A 13,373-nucleotide genomic window follows, 5' to 3' on the forward strand; every position below is an offset into this window, starting at 1 on the left:
ATATTTGAAGTGTTTCATATCATGATATTTTTACCGTTTTTCAAACGTTAATACATTGTTTCTAAGTAAGTACAATTTTAGTACAGTTGTGCCTGTTAATATGCAGCTACAACTTTTGATATAGCTGCAATTTCATTATAAAAAGTTATACAAACATGAAAGGGCCAAACCTTCACTTGATGCAGCTCAACTGTAAGTGGGTATCTCTGTATCGGAATAGTTTTGGAGAACATAATGGTGTTTTATCTGTGTGATTTATATTCAGTGGGTTTGTCCTATTTATCTCTATTATCCCACATGGGCAACGAGAAAGGTTGGTATTTTATATTAAGTAATAACGTTAGACTGAAATTAATGTCCCATTCACAGTAAGTGCAATTTTATTTTGATGGTCAAATTATACTGTGGCAGAAAAGTACATTGCTGCAAGAGTTCTCAGTAAGAGCCTGGTCCAAAAATGAATTATGATTCCATGTAAAAACTGTATGAACTAATAACTTAATTTATTGAAAACTACCAAAATTTTAATTGAAAAATCACTAAAATGGTAGTAATTTTTTAATCAACACCAATGGCGGCTCGTGGGAGGGTGCCTGGGCCCCTTCACTATTTTCAGACAATAATTTATATTTTTATTATCCCCGGATTATCTGTTAAAAAAGTGTGAAATTGATGAGGTATGGATTATATGCTGCCGTGGATTATCTGTTCTTTTCCTCTCTCAACACCAACGCATTGAACCTCAGTATTTACAGCAGGATTCGCAGAGACCGTTACTCTGCCTGTATGCTATTTATTTTACATAGCTTGAATGTTCAGGCTGTGTAAAATAAACAACACACGGTTCCTGAAGAAGCCTTCGTTTGCACAAGGTTAGACCGTTTTGCTCCCTTCTTGACTCTTTGGCTTCAAGTAATTAGTGTACCATAATGATAATTTAGAGTTTAAAATTAATTTAACTTTATCTATTCATCACAAATATTTTAACACAAATAATTATTTTCTGAAAGTTTAAATATAAGAAAAAAATTTCCTTTTTAAACACCGGGAGGGGATAGGGGTGCGAGTGCAACTATGATCTGACCCCCTCACTTTTTCAAAGCACGAGCCGCCACTGATCAACATCTTATTGATAATTGGGAAAATGTAATGATTTGTTTGATATAAATTGTCGCTACTAAATGATTCTGCTGCTTATTATAAGACTTTATTTAACCTTTTGTGATTTTGTGCTGCAGGCAATTTCATTTCTTTATTATTCTTTTTGTTCTATTCTAATTGGCTGAATAGATGTGCTTTTCTTCTTCCCTTCATCTTTTGCATGCCTGCATGTTGTGATTCAATTCAAAAAGTTATCTTCTGTTCATCTTGTTGGTTAAGAAATGCAATTGTTATTTATTGAAAGTATTTAATAGTTCTTCAACGGGTAAGTTTAGTCATAAGGGAAATGGTGGGGGACATTCCTAATGAGATTGCACTGTCCTTCAAATGACCCCTGTTGGGTTGTGCTATTGTTAAACGGGCAATTAGTGAAATCGGTTGCATGAGTCCCACATTGATGGACTGCTTTTCCCTCATTTGAAGCTTCCAAACAAGTTCCACTGTGCTTCAGAAATTTTGTATTAACTGACATGAATTCTGTCTTTCGTTTCTGTTTATTCTTGGTATTAATTGATCTTTCTTGTTATCACAGGTAAATTGTGCATTTTTCTTGCCCTTTTTATGGACTCGTAATAATTTACCGGGCAATAGCTGGGTAAATCATGCGATAATAATCCGCAATAATCCCAAGATGTCCAGGGTTATATTGTTAGAGTTGATTGGTGAGACGGTTACATTGTATGTATGCAAAATTTTCTTAAAAATTTTTTCCTGTTAAGAAATACTGAAATAAAATGATTTTTTTTTTTTTGTGTGTAGCTTAAATTTAACCCGAAGTAAAAAAGGGTATATCTATTTTTTAAATTCCAATTTTAGCTCTGAGTAATAAAAGTTTTCTTTATTAAATTAAAATTTTTTTTTTTTTGGTTACTTCATGAATGTAAATGGAAACTTTTCTTTCAGGCCTACTTAGAAAAGCAGTTTGAAGTTGTTGCTCACGAAAATGTTCTACTGCAGACCTTAGGTATAATTTTCACTTTTGTTTCTCTCTTACTCATTGCAAAACTACGTAATTTGCATTTTTGATGCAGGCGAATTATTTGATTGAAAAAATCAGATGTTTTTATTGTCACTTGATTGTTGAACAGTGAGACAAATGAGCTAGTGTTGTACAGAAACTAGAATCTTTTTGATCCTTTGGGTTAGGTAATTTACTGTAGTATAACCTCGATTCAACGATTGTCAAGGGATTGGAAAAAGATGTCGTTAAAACAAGAATATCATTAAATCGAGGAATGCAGACATTTAATGCAGTTAAATCCGGACCAGTGAAATGTATCGTTAAATTGAGAAATTTTTTTAAATCGGTTGTACTGTATTTTAATCAGATATTTATCAATAAAAAAAATTTTCTTTTTTAAAATCAATATACAAGTTTGTGTTTAAAAATATTATCTATAAAAAGTATAACTGTATTTTTTGATACTAAAGTAAAAGTCAGGTTTTTTTTCTTGAGTGAATTTTTGATATGTTATTTAAAGCTCAAAAATACTTTTAAAAAATCATCAGAAATTTAAAGTGGGAGGGTCACTAATAGGGAGGAGGGGGGTGCACTTCTGTTCTCAGAGATTTAAATCATATCACCTTTAAAGATCATTCTTTCCCTGGTGCAGTCTTAAATTTTTCAATGAATAATAAATTTTCTGCCAAAAAAAAAAAAAAAAATTAACTGTTTCGTTGTTGATTCTTATTAATTCACCACATTCTGTAATTGATCTCGACTTTTGTACTTAACCAATGAATAATTTGTTAGTTGTTAAGTCTTAGTTTGGTTCGTTAAAAAATTCCTAGCATTAGTCATTGACTGAAAGTAAAATGTTTTAATGTGCTGTTATGTGGCGCTGTTATGTGGTCCTATGCTGTTGATAAACTTAAACTAAAGAATATGAATCTTTCAGGTTTTATTCTAGCCATAGAACACCCCCACACTTACGTAGTCAAAGTGTGCCAACTTGTAAAAGGTGAGTTGAGTTACATTTGTATGTGAAACACTGTTTTGTATGAAAATTTGTTGCATCTGTCAAAATGACATTGCATGACCTTTATCCGAAACCGTTTATCAAAATCCTTTTTTTTTTTAAATTGAAATTGCTACTTGGATATTAAAGGTAGCTACTGATGTTTCAAGAGTGTTCGGTTCCTGAAATTTCTGAAAATTTATTCCAAAAGGTTTAAGATTTTAAAATTTTTCTTTCCTTTATTTCGTTTAGAGCACCAACAATATTCATTTGTGCAATCTTTTTGCATCCTTAGTAGGAGTTGAAGTTTTTGCTTTCAAAACATTTAGCAATAGTCTCTAAAATTCGTGGCAAAATATTTTGATATTATTTACTTTTAATTTTTTAATTTTACCACTTGAATGCTAAATGTCCGAAGTTTTTCAAGTGTGGTTCAGAGAACATTGGCACCTAGTAACATCCCTGTAGTGTATTAACTTATTATTATTATTTATATTTTATTACTAAGTGCAGGAAATTACTCAATCTTGAAATTTTTCCAAAAAAAAAAATTTTGTTCAATTTTCCAGAACTAAGGTAAAGCATCAGTAGTGGCCAGTGCTTCAGTAGTGGCCACTTCAAGTTTACTTTTGTACTTTGAAGAAAGAAATGAACAATAATAATGTGATTTTTTTTTTTTTGTTGGTACTTAATTTAACTATCCTATTGAATCAATTTTATTCATCAGTTATTTGAATTTAAAGTAAGTAATGTAAATATTTCGGATGGGGGAAAAATGTCGGATGGCCACTGCTGAAATTTTCAGATTTTGGAGTAGCCACTGCTGGATCAAGTTTGAGGTTTGAAAAAAAATTGATAAAAATTGAACAAATTAAAATTCTGGTATTTCTAGAAATTGGGAAGTTTTAGAAAGCGTTGGGCTATAAAACGCTCATTGAATTTCAAGAGGAGCATTTAATATTGTAGACCTACAGTTTGAAAATATATTTCACTGTGGCCACCAGTCTTGCATAATATAGAAGAACGCGCGAACAGCGTTAAATTTTTGGCTCTGCAGAAATTTTTTTTCAAACTGATAACGTTGATTTAAAAAAAAAGGAATTTTTAAGAAAATCCCAGTTTATTTCTGCTAAAGCCTTTCTCCAAAAGCCTTTTAAAGCACATGTGTAAAAAAAAATAATGGTTTTGGCAGTTTTTTTCAATTGGTGAAAAATAAGCAAACTATATGTTATTGTAAAAAAAAAATTCAATGATTTAAAGCACTTTTTTTTTTGTCTCTTTCATATCTGAATGTAAATTTAATTTTTTATTCAAGGGTGAGTTAGGCAAAATAATTATTTGCAGAAAATATTCCAGTTAGGATTTGTGTTCCCAGAAAGCTTTTCATTTTATCTACGTCTGGTGGCCACTACTGGTGTTTTATCTTAATTGTGTCATATTTAAAGCTTTATGTAGAGCAACTTAGCAAGCTTAGATTTTGAATAGGAAAGTTTTCGATTTTATTTTTATATGATAGAGTAACATGTATGAACATCATAGGTGAAAAATTTTTTGCGATACGATAAGTAGTTTTTTTAAAATTAATTTTTAAAGTTCAAGCGCTTGTGACATCAAATGGTATAGGAAGTGACATCATGCGCTCTTCCGATAGGGGAGAAACCGAAGGACGTGCATTCGACTTTGAAGATGAAACATAAAAGGCTTATCTCCTCGCATTTAACTCCTCGCGTTTCTGGAACATTAAACCTCTCATCCTCTCGAAAATATTCGAATATCTCATTGGTGTTACTTGAGGAAGATTATTTAGATTGTGCTTTAACGAATCCGGCCTCCATAGTGTGTTCAAAAGGATTATTGAATTTGTAAAAAATAAAAATATCAGCACGCTCAAAATGTCCGTGGCGAAAGCAAGGGATCTTCGGCGGAAGGCTGTCATTTAGTGCCCTGTGACGTAAGCTCGTGACGTTTCATAAGAGTGCACTTTTGCGCGTGGATTTTTAAAAATTCCTTTAAAATCAATCACGGTGTTTTAAAATTCGGCGATGGTGAATTTTTTAAGTTTTGAGGGTCAATTAACAATATCCAATAGCCAAAATATGAACATTTAATAGGTTGCAACTTCCCTATTGCCTAATCAGTGTCTGTTTTCAAATTTCTTGCGTTTTTTGCAATTAAAAAATGCAATTTAAAAGGTTAAAAAAAAAGTCAATTATTTGAAAACTGACTGGTAGTTTCTAGTGCCAGTGCCACCTGTTTGATGTAAAAATAAATAATTTGTCAGAGTCCGAAAAACTTCCCAAACTGGCAGATACATTACATGCAGTTAAGAACTGTTTTGTTGAAATAGTTAAACGAAAATGTTTTTTGTTTTTATTGATGGAAAATTAAAATTATTTAAAAATTTTTTTCTAATTAACGTTATGTCTTTTGAAATACAATGTTTATGAACGTTTTCAATGTTTCTTTTTGTGTGTGATATATTTTCTCTCCTTTTTACAGCAAGCAAAGACCTTGCACAGACTTCATACTTCATGGCCACTACTAGGTATGCTGATTTTTCTTTCTTTCTTTATTACACAGGGTTCGTACGGGTCATGGAAATCCTGGAAAGTCATGGAAAAACAATAAATAAATTTCAGACCTGAAAAAGTCATGGAAAATTAATATTTTCATTATAAGTCATGGAAATTTATTTTAAGTCGTGAAAAAATGTCTTAAGTAGTAAAAAAGTAACAATAGCTAAAAGAGCGCTAGGAATGTTGAGTGATTTAGTAATATTGCATATAGATTGAACGATCTCGAAAACAAATCTGAGTTTTGGAATCCAATTTCATCTGCTTCTGTAACAGCCGCTAGCCTTTTTTTTGTAATGCAACTTTACTACTGGGGCGTCACTAATTTTGAATACACCATTATTTTCAGCACTTCTTATATTTTGTATTCTGTAGTAGTGGACTTCTTGATTTTGCCACGCCCCCTCAAAAAAGTGCAATTCAATTGCATCCGAGTTAGTGTCAACTTCTTGTAAAAAATTCGTTATTAAATTTACCGGAGTTTATCTTAATATGTTGAAGGCTTTAGAAAATGAAGACTTTAGTCAGGCAATAGAACATAGAAATACGGGAATTCTAATACCCTAAAACAGTAGTGCCCTACATACAGCTCGCAAAACTGATCCTCGTGGCCAACTGAAATATCTGGTTTAGAAAAAGGAATTTACTGAAAAACGTGGCTTTATTTTAATGAACGCATATACTGTCAAGTTACATGGATAATTAAATGCGCTATTGACACCAAAGGACAATGTTTTTATGAATTAAATTTATTATTGGAAAATTAGTAATGACTCATTCAATTTTTGTCCCATGCATTCGGCCCTATTTATTAAATATTTGTTAGACATTTAAACATCAGTGTATTGCATTCACTATATTTTTATTTTGCTTGACTTTGTATGATCAAGAAAATAGAATAATTTATTAGTTTCTGCAGTGTGCACTGATATTTTTTCAGTCACAAGTAAGTGTTCCAATGAGGTAGTGGCAGTCACATGACAATTTTTTTAATGCCCATTTCCGGAAATTGTCAAGTTTTACATTAAATTACTATTCTCTTCGTATAACAAGGTCATGGAAAATTTTATAAAATTCTGAAAAAGTCATGGAATTTTTTTTATCCAAATTGAGTATGAACCCTGATTACACCATCCTTACCACTTTTATGAATGAATTTATTGTTTTAAGATAGTTGGTTTTGTGTGTAAAGTATTTGTTGTATTTTCAGTTAAAGCTCAACGTTGACATAGTTTTTTTTATCCATGGACCATGCGGGAAAATTAATATTTCTCCCTTATGATTTAAACAAGAAGTAATACAAAGAACATTTAAAAAAACTTTTAGAGACCAGGCATGTTTTCATGTGTTCAGTTTCTTTCTTTGCAAATATTTTCACTTCATTTAAAGTTTTATACTTATTCGCTCAGTTGTTTTTAAAAAATAGGTTGATGCATACCTACCAACTCTACCGGATTTTCCGGGAGACTCCCGGATTTTTGACATTTCTCCCGGTCTCCCGATTTTTATTGAAAATCTCCCTGTTTTTTATTAATCTCTAAACAAAATCCCTCCATTTAGGGATTTTCTCGAAAATGAAAAAAATAAACCCCTTTAAAATAAATTTTTACATCGTTTTAGCGCTTTTACTCTATGGTTTGCAAGTTTCCTACTCAATTTCAAACTTTAGCACATTGGAATCTGGCAACATCAGTTCTTGTTTACGTTTGCGATCTCGCTTCGCGCACTCATCGCTAAGCCTTTGTTGCTTAATTACAACATTTCTTCCTGTACACAAAACGGCCGCTATTATCGGGCACTTTGCGGCCGAAAAAAGTAGATTAAATCTTGTTGAAGACCTGAAAAAACTTGTCTGTGATTGAATTTTTACAGATAATTGAAATTCTTTTTTTCCCTAAATAACTTTTCATTGAAAAAGTATTACTTTAACTTTTATTCTTCCATTTAATATTTTCATTAATTAAACTCTGTGTATATGACTCAAGGAACTTGCATATGATTGTACTTTAAGAGATAATAAAAAAATCCCTATTTTCCCCTCAGTAACATGGAAAAAAGCGATATTGCGCTACATTGAAAAAATCTGGATTTTTTTTTTTTTTTTGAATGTTGGCAGGTATGTTGATGTGATAAATGTTGTATAATCTAATTTTGTTTTGATGGAAAGAAACGAATCGAGCACCAAAGGGCTTCTGCATATACCAATAATAGGCTTTGTAGACCTGTTGAGTTTAAACATAAAGTAACAATTTAAACTAAACAATATTTCCACTCTTATTCTGTAACCTAAAATAATTTTTGAAAGTTGAAAAAAAAAAAGCAAATAAATAAACTAAGGTTTGATAAATGATAATTAATTGTTTCAAAAACTTGGATTGAGATTTGTTTCGTTATAATGTAGCAAAAGCTTATAGGATATCTTTTTCAAACAGCGGCTTTTGTAATGTTTTGTTTTAACTGGTCTATGATATTTTTCTATTAAAAGACAATAAGTTAAGATATCTAGATGGATTTCATAAACCTTTATTTTAGTAACACATGGTTCGAATGCCGTTGGACAGTCCCAGGGTTACATGTTAAATGGACGAGATATCTCGTCAAGAGCTGCAAGGTGGTTAAAACACCTTAAAAAAGGCTTGTAATTTCAAGTTTAATTTTCAAGTGCTTGAAAAGTTTGAAAAATGTTAAAATGTATATACATATTTGGTCAAACGTAAAAAGTACATTGCCGCCATTTTTCGCCAATTTTATTTGTATCCTTTGATTTCCTGATTTTTGTTTTGCCAGGAAAATAAGATTATTTTGGGAAAAGTTTTTGAAATACTCTTTGAAAAAAAAAATTTTTTTTATATGGAAAAACAACCTACTGGGCTACGTTCCTTGTAATTCAGAATGCAGATCTTCAGTGTGCCACACAACTGTCCTTGAGTGTTCACATTGTATGGAAAGAAAGTTAATCTGTTTTTATTATGTATTTTTGAATACATATATTATGTCTTTGAATGGCTTTGGGGTTTTCATGCATAGATTTGTTTGTTTGCAGTTTGCATATGACGACCATGTGTCTACAATACAAGCCAACTATAGTAGCTTGTGTTTGCATCCACTTGGCTTGTAAATGGTCCAGTTGGAAAGTAAGTATTTTCTTGCATGCCGTATGAAGTTTCTTGGAAAAAAAAAATAGGAATGATGACTTTAAAATCTAAATGTTTTCAAGATCTTGTACGCAGGTTTTATTTTGTTTTTGGTTAGGGAATTTTTATTCATAGGTTAAAAAGGTTGGTACTAAGGTTTTTTCTCTGGGGTTTTATCACCAAAGTATCACAGAGAAATAATTTTGAATTGTTTTTTTTTTCTGTCGAAGTTAAAACGCATAAATGTTTTTAAAAAACTCAATATTTACAAAAAAAAAATAAAAAAAATTGAAATTATGTCACCAATTGTAAAGGATTTTTTTCATTGATTTGGCAATGCTTTTAAAAACCACATAAGATATCATTTTTTTTCCCTTCATTCATATGGTAATTAGAATTCTTTTAAAATGATTCTGTCCAGGGTTCGTTGATTTAAATCAATTGTTTTGTATCAAGTGATTTTTTTAATCAAAATCCTTAATTAAAATCAGTTTATTTTATTTTTTAAATTATTTTTATAATGTGTTGCTCTAAATTTAACTACACTGCATTCTACAGTCTTAACTTCAACAGGCAAAACTGCATAGATCCCTCTTTCTGTGTGTAAAACAGATTTACACTCTTGTAATATTGCTTTTACTCCAAAATTACAGTTCAATTCAGTATAGAACTAAATAAAAATTTTCAGTTTTTCTCATATACCATCATGATATAATTAAGAAAAGTAATTGTTCAACATTATTTTACACTGAAACGTATAGAACCAAATAAAAATTTTCAGTTTTTCTCATATACCATCACTGATATAATTAAGAAAAGTAATTGCTCAACATATTATTTTACACTAAAATGTACATGATAATGGAAACCATATTTTTAAGCAAAGCATAAAACAAAATCGCTTCTTTTTGAAGTGTTATAACATACAGTCGGACCTCCATATATCGAAGTAGCAAATTGCCGGAAAAAAATTCGATATATAGAATTTTCGATTTATAGAAGCGATCTTATTTTATCATAAAAATCTCCTAAAACATTAAAATGAAAGCTAATTTTCGTGTATAAAACCCAATTTCTAATTTATACGAGCATCGGATTAAATGAAAGTTGAAAAATAAAAAATCAACAGAAATTACATTTTTGCGCCTTCATACATCTTCATTCTTCTGCAATGAACTTGATTCGCAACATGAGGGGATATTCGTTTTGACAATGTAATCGAGAGAAAAGTAAAAAATCAATCTACTTAACTTGAATGATTTTTACTGAAGCTAAAAAGACTAGGAATGATAATCAACATACAAAATGGATAACTTGAAACTGATTTTACAGTGTTACTGGTTACAACTAATATTTGAAATACACTTATGGGAATTTAAGAACTCCAGAACAGAACAACGACCTATCTACACACCCCTCAAACCCAGATTTCTTATGAGTTTCTTAGCAACCTTTATTAAACATAATTTTCTCCCCTAACCTTCATTTTTCATGAGACAAACAGTCTAAAGGGGAAAAAAAATCTACGAATGTCTCGAATTTTTTTTCGATATATAGAGATTTTTTCGATATATAGAAACAATTTTTCTATGTAATGAACATTGTAATTTGCCGGGATTTCGATATGTGGAAGTTCGATATATGGAGGCTCGACTATATTTATAAATCTGGAAAAGAGTATTGAATAGTTAGAGAACTTATCTTAGTTTGAAAAGTAAGCTGAAGAGATTCATCTGCTTTATGACGTATATTTTGTTTATAAATGTAAAGTAATAAATAATTATAAATTTAATAAAATTTTTAAAAAATCTGATTTAAATCAAAGAAGTCTGATTTAAAATTAAAAAATCGGACTTTTTTGGGTTTTTTTTAAAAAATCAAAAAAATCACAAACCCTGTATCTGAACTAAGATCCACCTTGATTTAAAACTGCCTACTCTATGTGACAGTTCGCATAATATCTCATTTTGTCACTAAATTTTCGACCCATGGCATAAATGCAAGTAGGTTAGAAATTTTTCAGTGATTATGAATCTGACGTATCTGAATTGGAAGTTTCTTATTTACGTGTGGAAGTAGAATTTAATTATTCCTTGATGGTTAAAATTTTAACTCAAAATGCATATGGCAGGCTTCTGGGAAAATGCTCAGATTAAAACATTGTGTTTGTAAAAATGTATGTAAATTTTTTCATCTTTAAAAAAATATTTTAAACATTGATAAAGGTGCTTTCTTTTATTCGATTTGCCATCGAAACAAATATGCTGACATATATCTCAATTTACTTTGCAATTATATCTGCCTACTCATCTGATGTTCTCTTTTTTTTTTTTCCGCAGATCGAGCCTTGTTCTGAAGGCAAAGAGTGGTACTACTATGTTGATAAATCAGTAACATTAGAACTGCTTGAAAGTAAGTAAAAAAATGTTTATTATTTAAGTATATTTTGAAAATAAACAATGCTTTTTTTAAAATCTTTTTAAGCTACAAAGCAGGGTTCGTTGATTTAAATCAGCTTGATTTTAAATCAAGTGATTTTTTTAAAAAAGGAATCATTGATTTAAAACAATTGATTTGAATCAAGTGATTTTTTTTTAAAAACAAAATCGCTATTAAAATCAGTTGATTTTATTTTTTATAATTTAATTCTGCATTTTTCGAATGTGTCGCTCTAAATTTAACCTGCGCTGAATTATACAATCGTAACTTCGACAGGCAGAATTGCATAGATCTCTCTTTCTGTGTGTAAAACAGATTTTCACTCTTGTAATATTGCTTTTATTCCAAAATTACAGTTCTATTCAGTATAGAACCAAATAAAAATTTCCAGTTTTTCTCATACACCATAATTGATATAATTAAGAAAAGTAATTGCTCAACATATTATTTTACACTAAAATGTACTTGATGATGGAAACTTTATTTTTTTAGCAAAGCATGAAATGAAATCACTTTATCTAAGTAGTATAAAGTATCTATACAGTCGACTCTCGCTACAAGGCGATCCGACTTACGCGAAATGCAGGGTTGGCAAAAACCCGGGTTTTTTTTTAAAAAGCCCATGGACCCAGGGTTTTTGGGTTTTTTTAAATAAAACCCAAAAAAACCCAACTAAAGTTGGGTTTTTTAAAAGAAATGTGGGTTTTTTTGTCTTTTTTTAGGGAAAATGTGGGGTACTTGTAGCATATTGTAGTGTAAGTATATGAACAAAGCACAAGAATTGTCTTGGGATAAAAAAAGCTGGAAAACTAGTTAAAATTCAGCGATTTCTGAAGAAAAGTATAAAAGACGAAAAAACCCAAGTATGGTGAAGTTTCGGGTTTTTTAATTTTCATTATTACCAACAGTTAAGGCAAAGTTACTTCTCGAGTGATAAAATCGATTGTTCGTTTTTAATTACTACGTTTTTTTTTTTTTTTTGCATTTTACTTTATTGTATTTCATTTTGTTATGCAAAACTACTGTAGAACCTCAAGTAGTTTAAATCCCTTTTTACTGAATTCCAGCTTAATCAAGACATTTCTTTGAATTTTATGCGGCCTGTTTTTCTATTTCTGTGTACAGAGTTAGAAATATTCAACTTTTTCGTAAGATAATGAATATACAGTATCTGTTCTGTCGACCGTTTGAAAAATCTGTTTATTTCTAAAAAATATACCTTGTGTTTATTCGAGATTTGTGATGTGTTGGTTAGCAGAAAATAATTCACATGAAAGCCTTTTAACTAGATTAGTTTCCTCTGTACACATATTGAGAAAATCAGACGTGACAGGACTTGGTCGAGATAATTTGAGTTATTTATTGACCAGTTCAAGAAAAAAGTTAAATACATTTATTTAAAATCTTTGAAGTATTTTTTTAATGCCGTTAAGAGTTAAGAAATGCTATTAAAGTTCAAAATTCATTTTTTATGTTCATTGTCTGCGGTAAAGAACAAATAAGAAAGAAGTTTAAATTGTGAAAGTATTTAAATTAATTATTTAAAAAAAAAAAAATTCTCAGAAAATTTTAAAAAACCCAAAAGTAGGCTTAATAATGGGTTTTTTTAAATGGGTTTTTTCAAAAAAAAAAAACCCATGTCCAATTCGGCCAACCCTGGCGAAATGACTATAATGCGATTTTTTTTCCCCAGTAAAGAATTTTATTCCCAACGCAAATTCTTTACCCGCAACATGAGAATTTTCCGAAGGGAATCGCGGTTTTTTCGTGAATGGACCTTCATCCCTTTGACATCGCTGAGGGCGGAAGTTCCCACACCGTACTAGTCTGAACATCGCTTTTACAAATAACTACCCCTCATTTTCCATTTGTTTTTTTCATTCTATATGGTAAAGTTGATGAAATATAATGACACTTAAGAGAGCTGTTTCATTTAAAACTGTGAAGATAGAAGGAAAAAGAGGCACAGTGCATTTGCTTTTCTTACTACATGATGTACGTACCGTAGTGGTTTATTTTTACGCCTTCCTTTCCCATTGATCATTGACTTTGTACATCGTAGCAGTTTTTTATGTTAAATAAAACGTTTTTTTTTTTAAATACAATAA

General features: G+C 30.4%; 1 protein-coding gene across 1 annotated transcript in view; it reads left to right on the forward strand.

The window, feature by feature from the left end:
- The window catches only part of LOC129232634 (cyclin-T2-like), a 47,677-nt gene that overhangs the window by 14,939 nt on the left and 19,365 nt on the right, over positions 1-13,373 (forward strand). The window contains exons 4-8 of the mRNA XM_054866766.1: positions 2,065-2,125; positions 3,060-3,122; positions 5,619-5,664; positions 8,736-8,826; positions 11,166-11,238. Coding sequence (XP_054722741.1) covers positions 2,065-2,125; positions 3,060-3,122; positions 5,619-5,664; positions 8,736-8,826; positions 11,166-11,238 — 334 coding nt within the window. The remainder of the gene's footprint in view (positions 1-2,064; positions 2,126-3,059; positions 3,123-5,618; positions 5,665-8,735; positions 8,827-11,165; positions 11,239-13,373) is intronic.

The sequence above is a fragment of the Uloborus diversus genome, unplaced genomic scaffold, assembly GCF_026930045.1.
Source record: "Uloborus diversus isolate 005 unplaced genomic scaffold, Udiv.v.3.1 scaffold_13, whole genome shotgun sequence".
In the NCBI taxonomy this organism is placed as follows: domain Eukaryota; kingdom Metazoa; phylum Arthropoda; class Arachnida; order Araneae; family Uloboridae; genus Uloborus; species Uloborus diversus.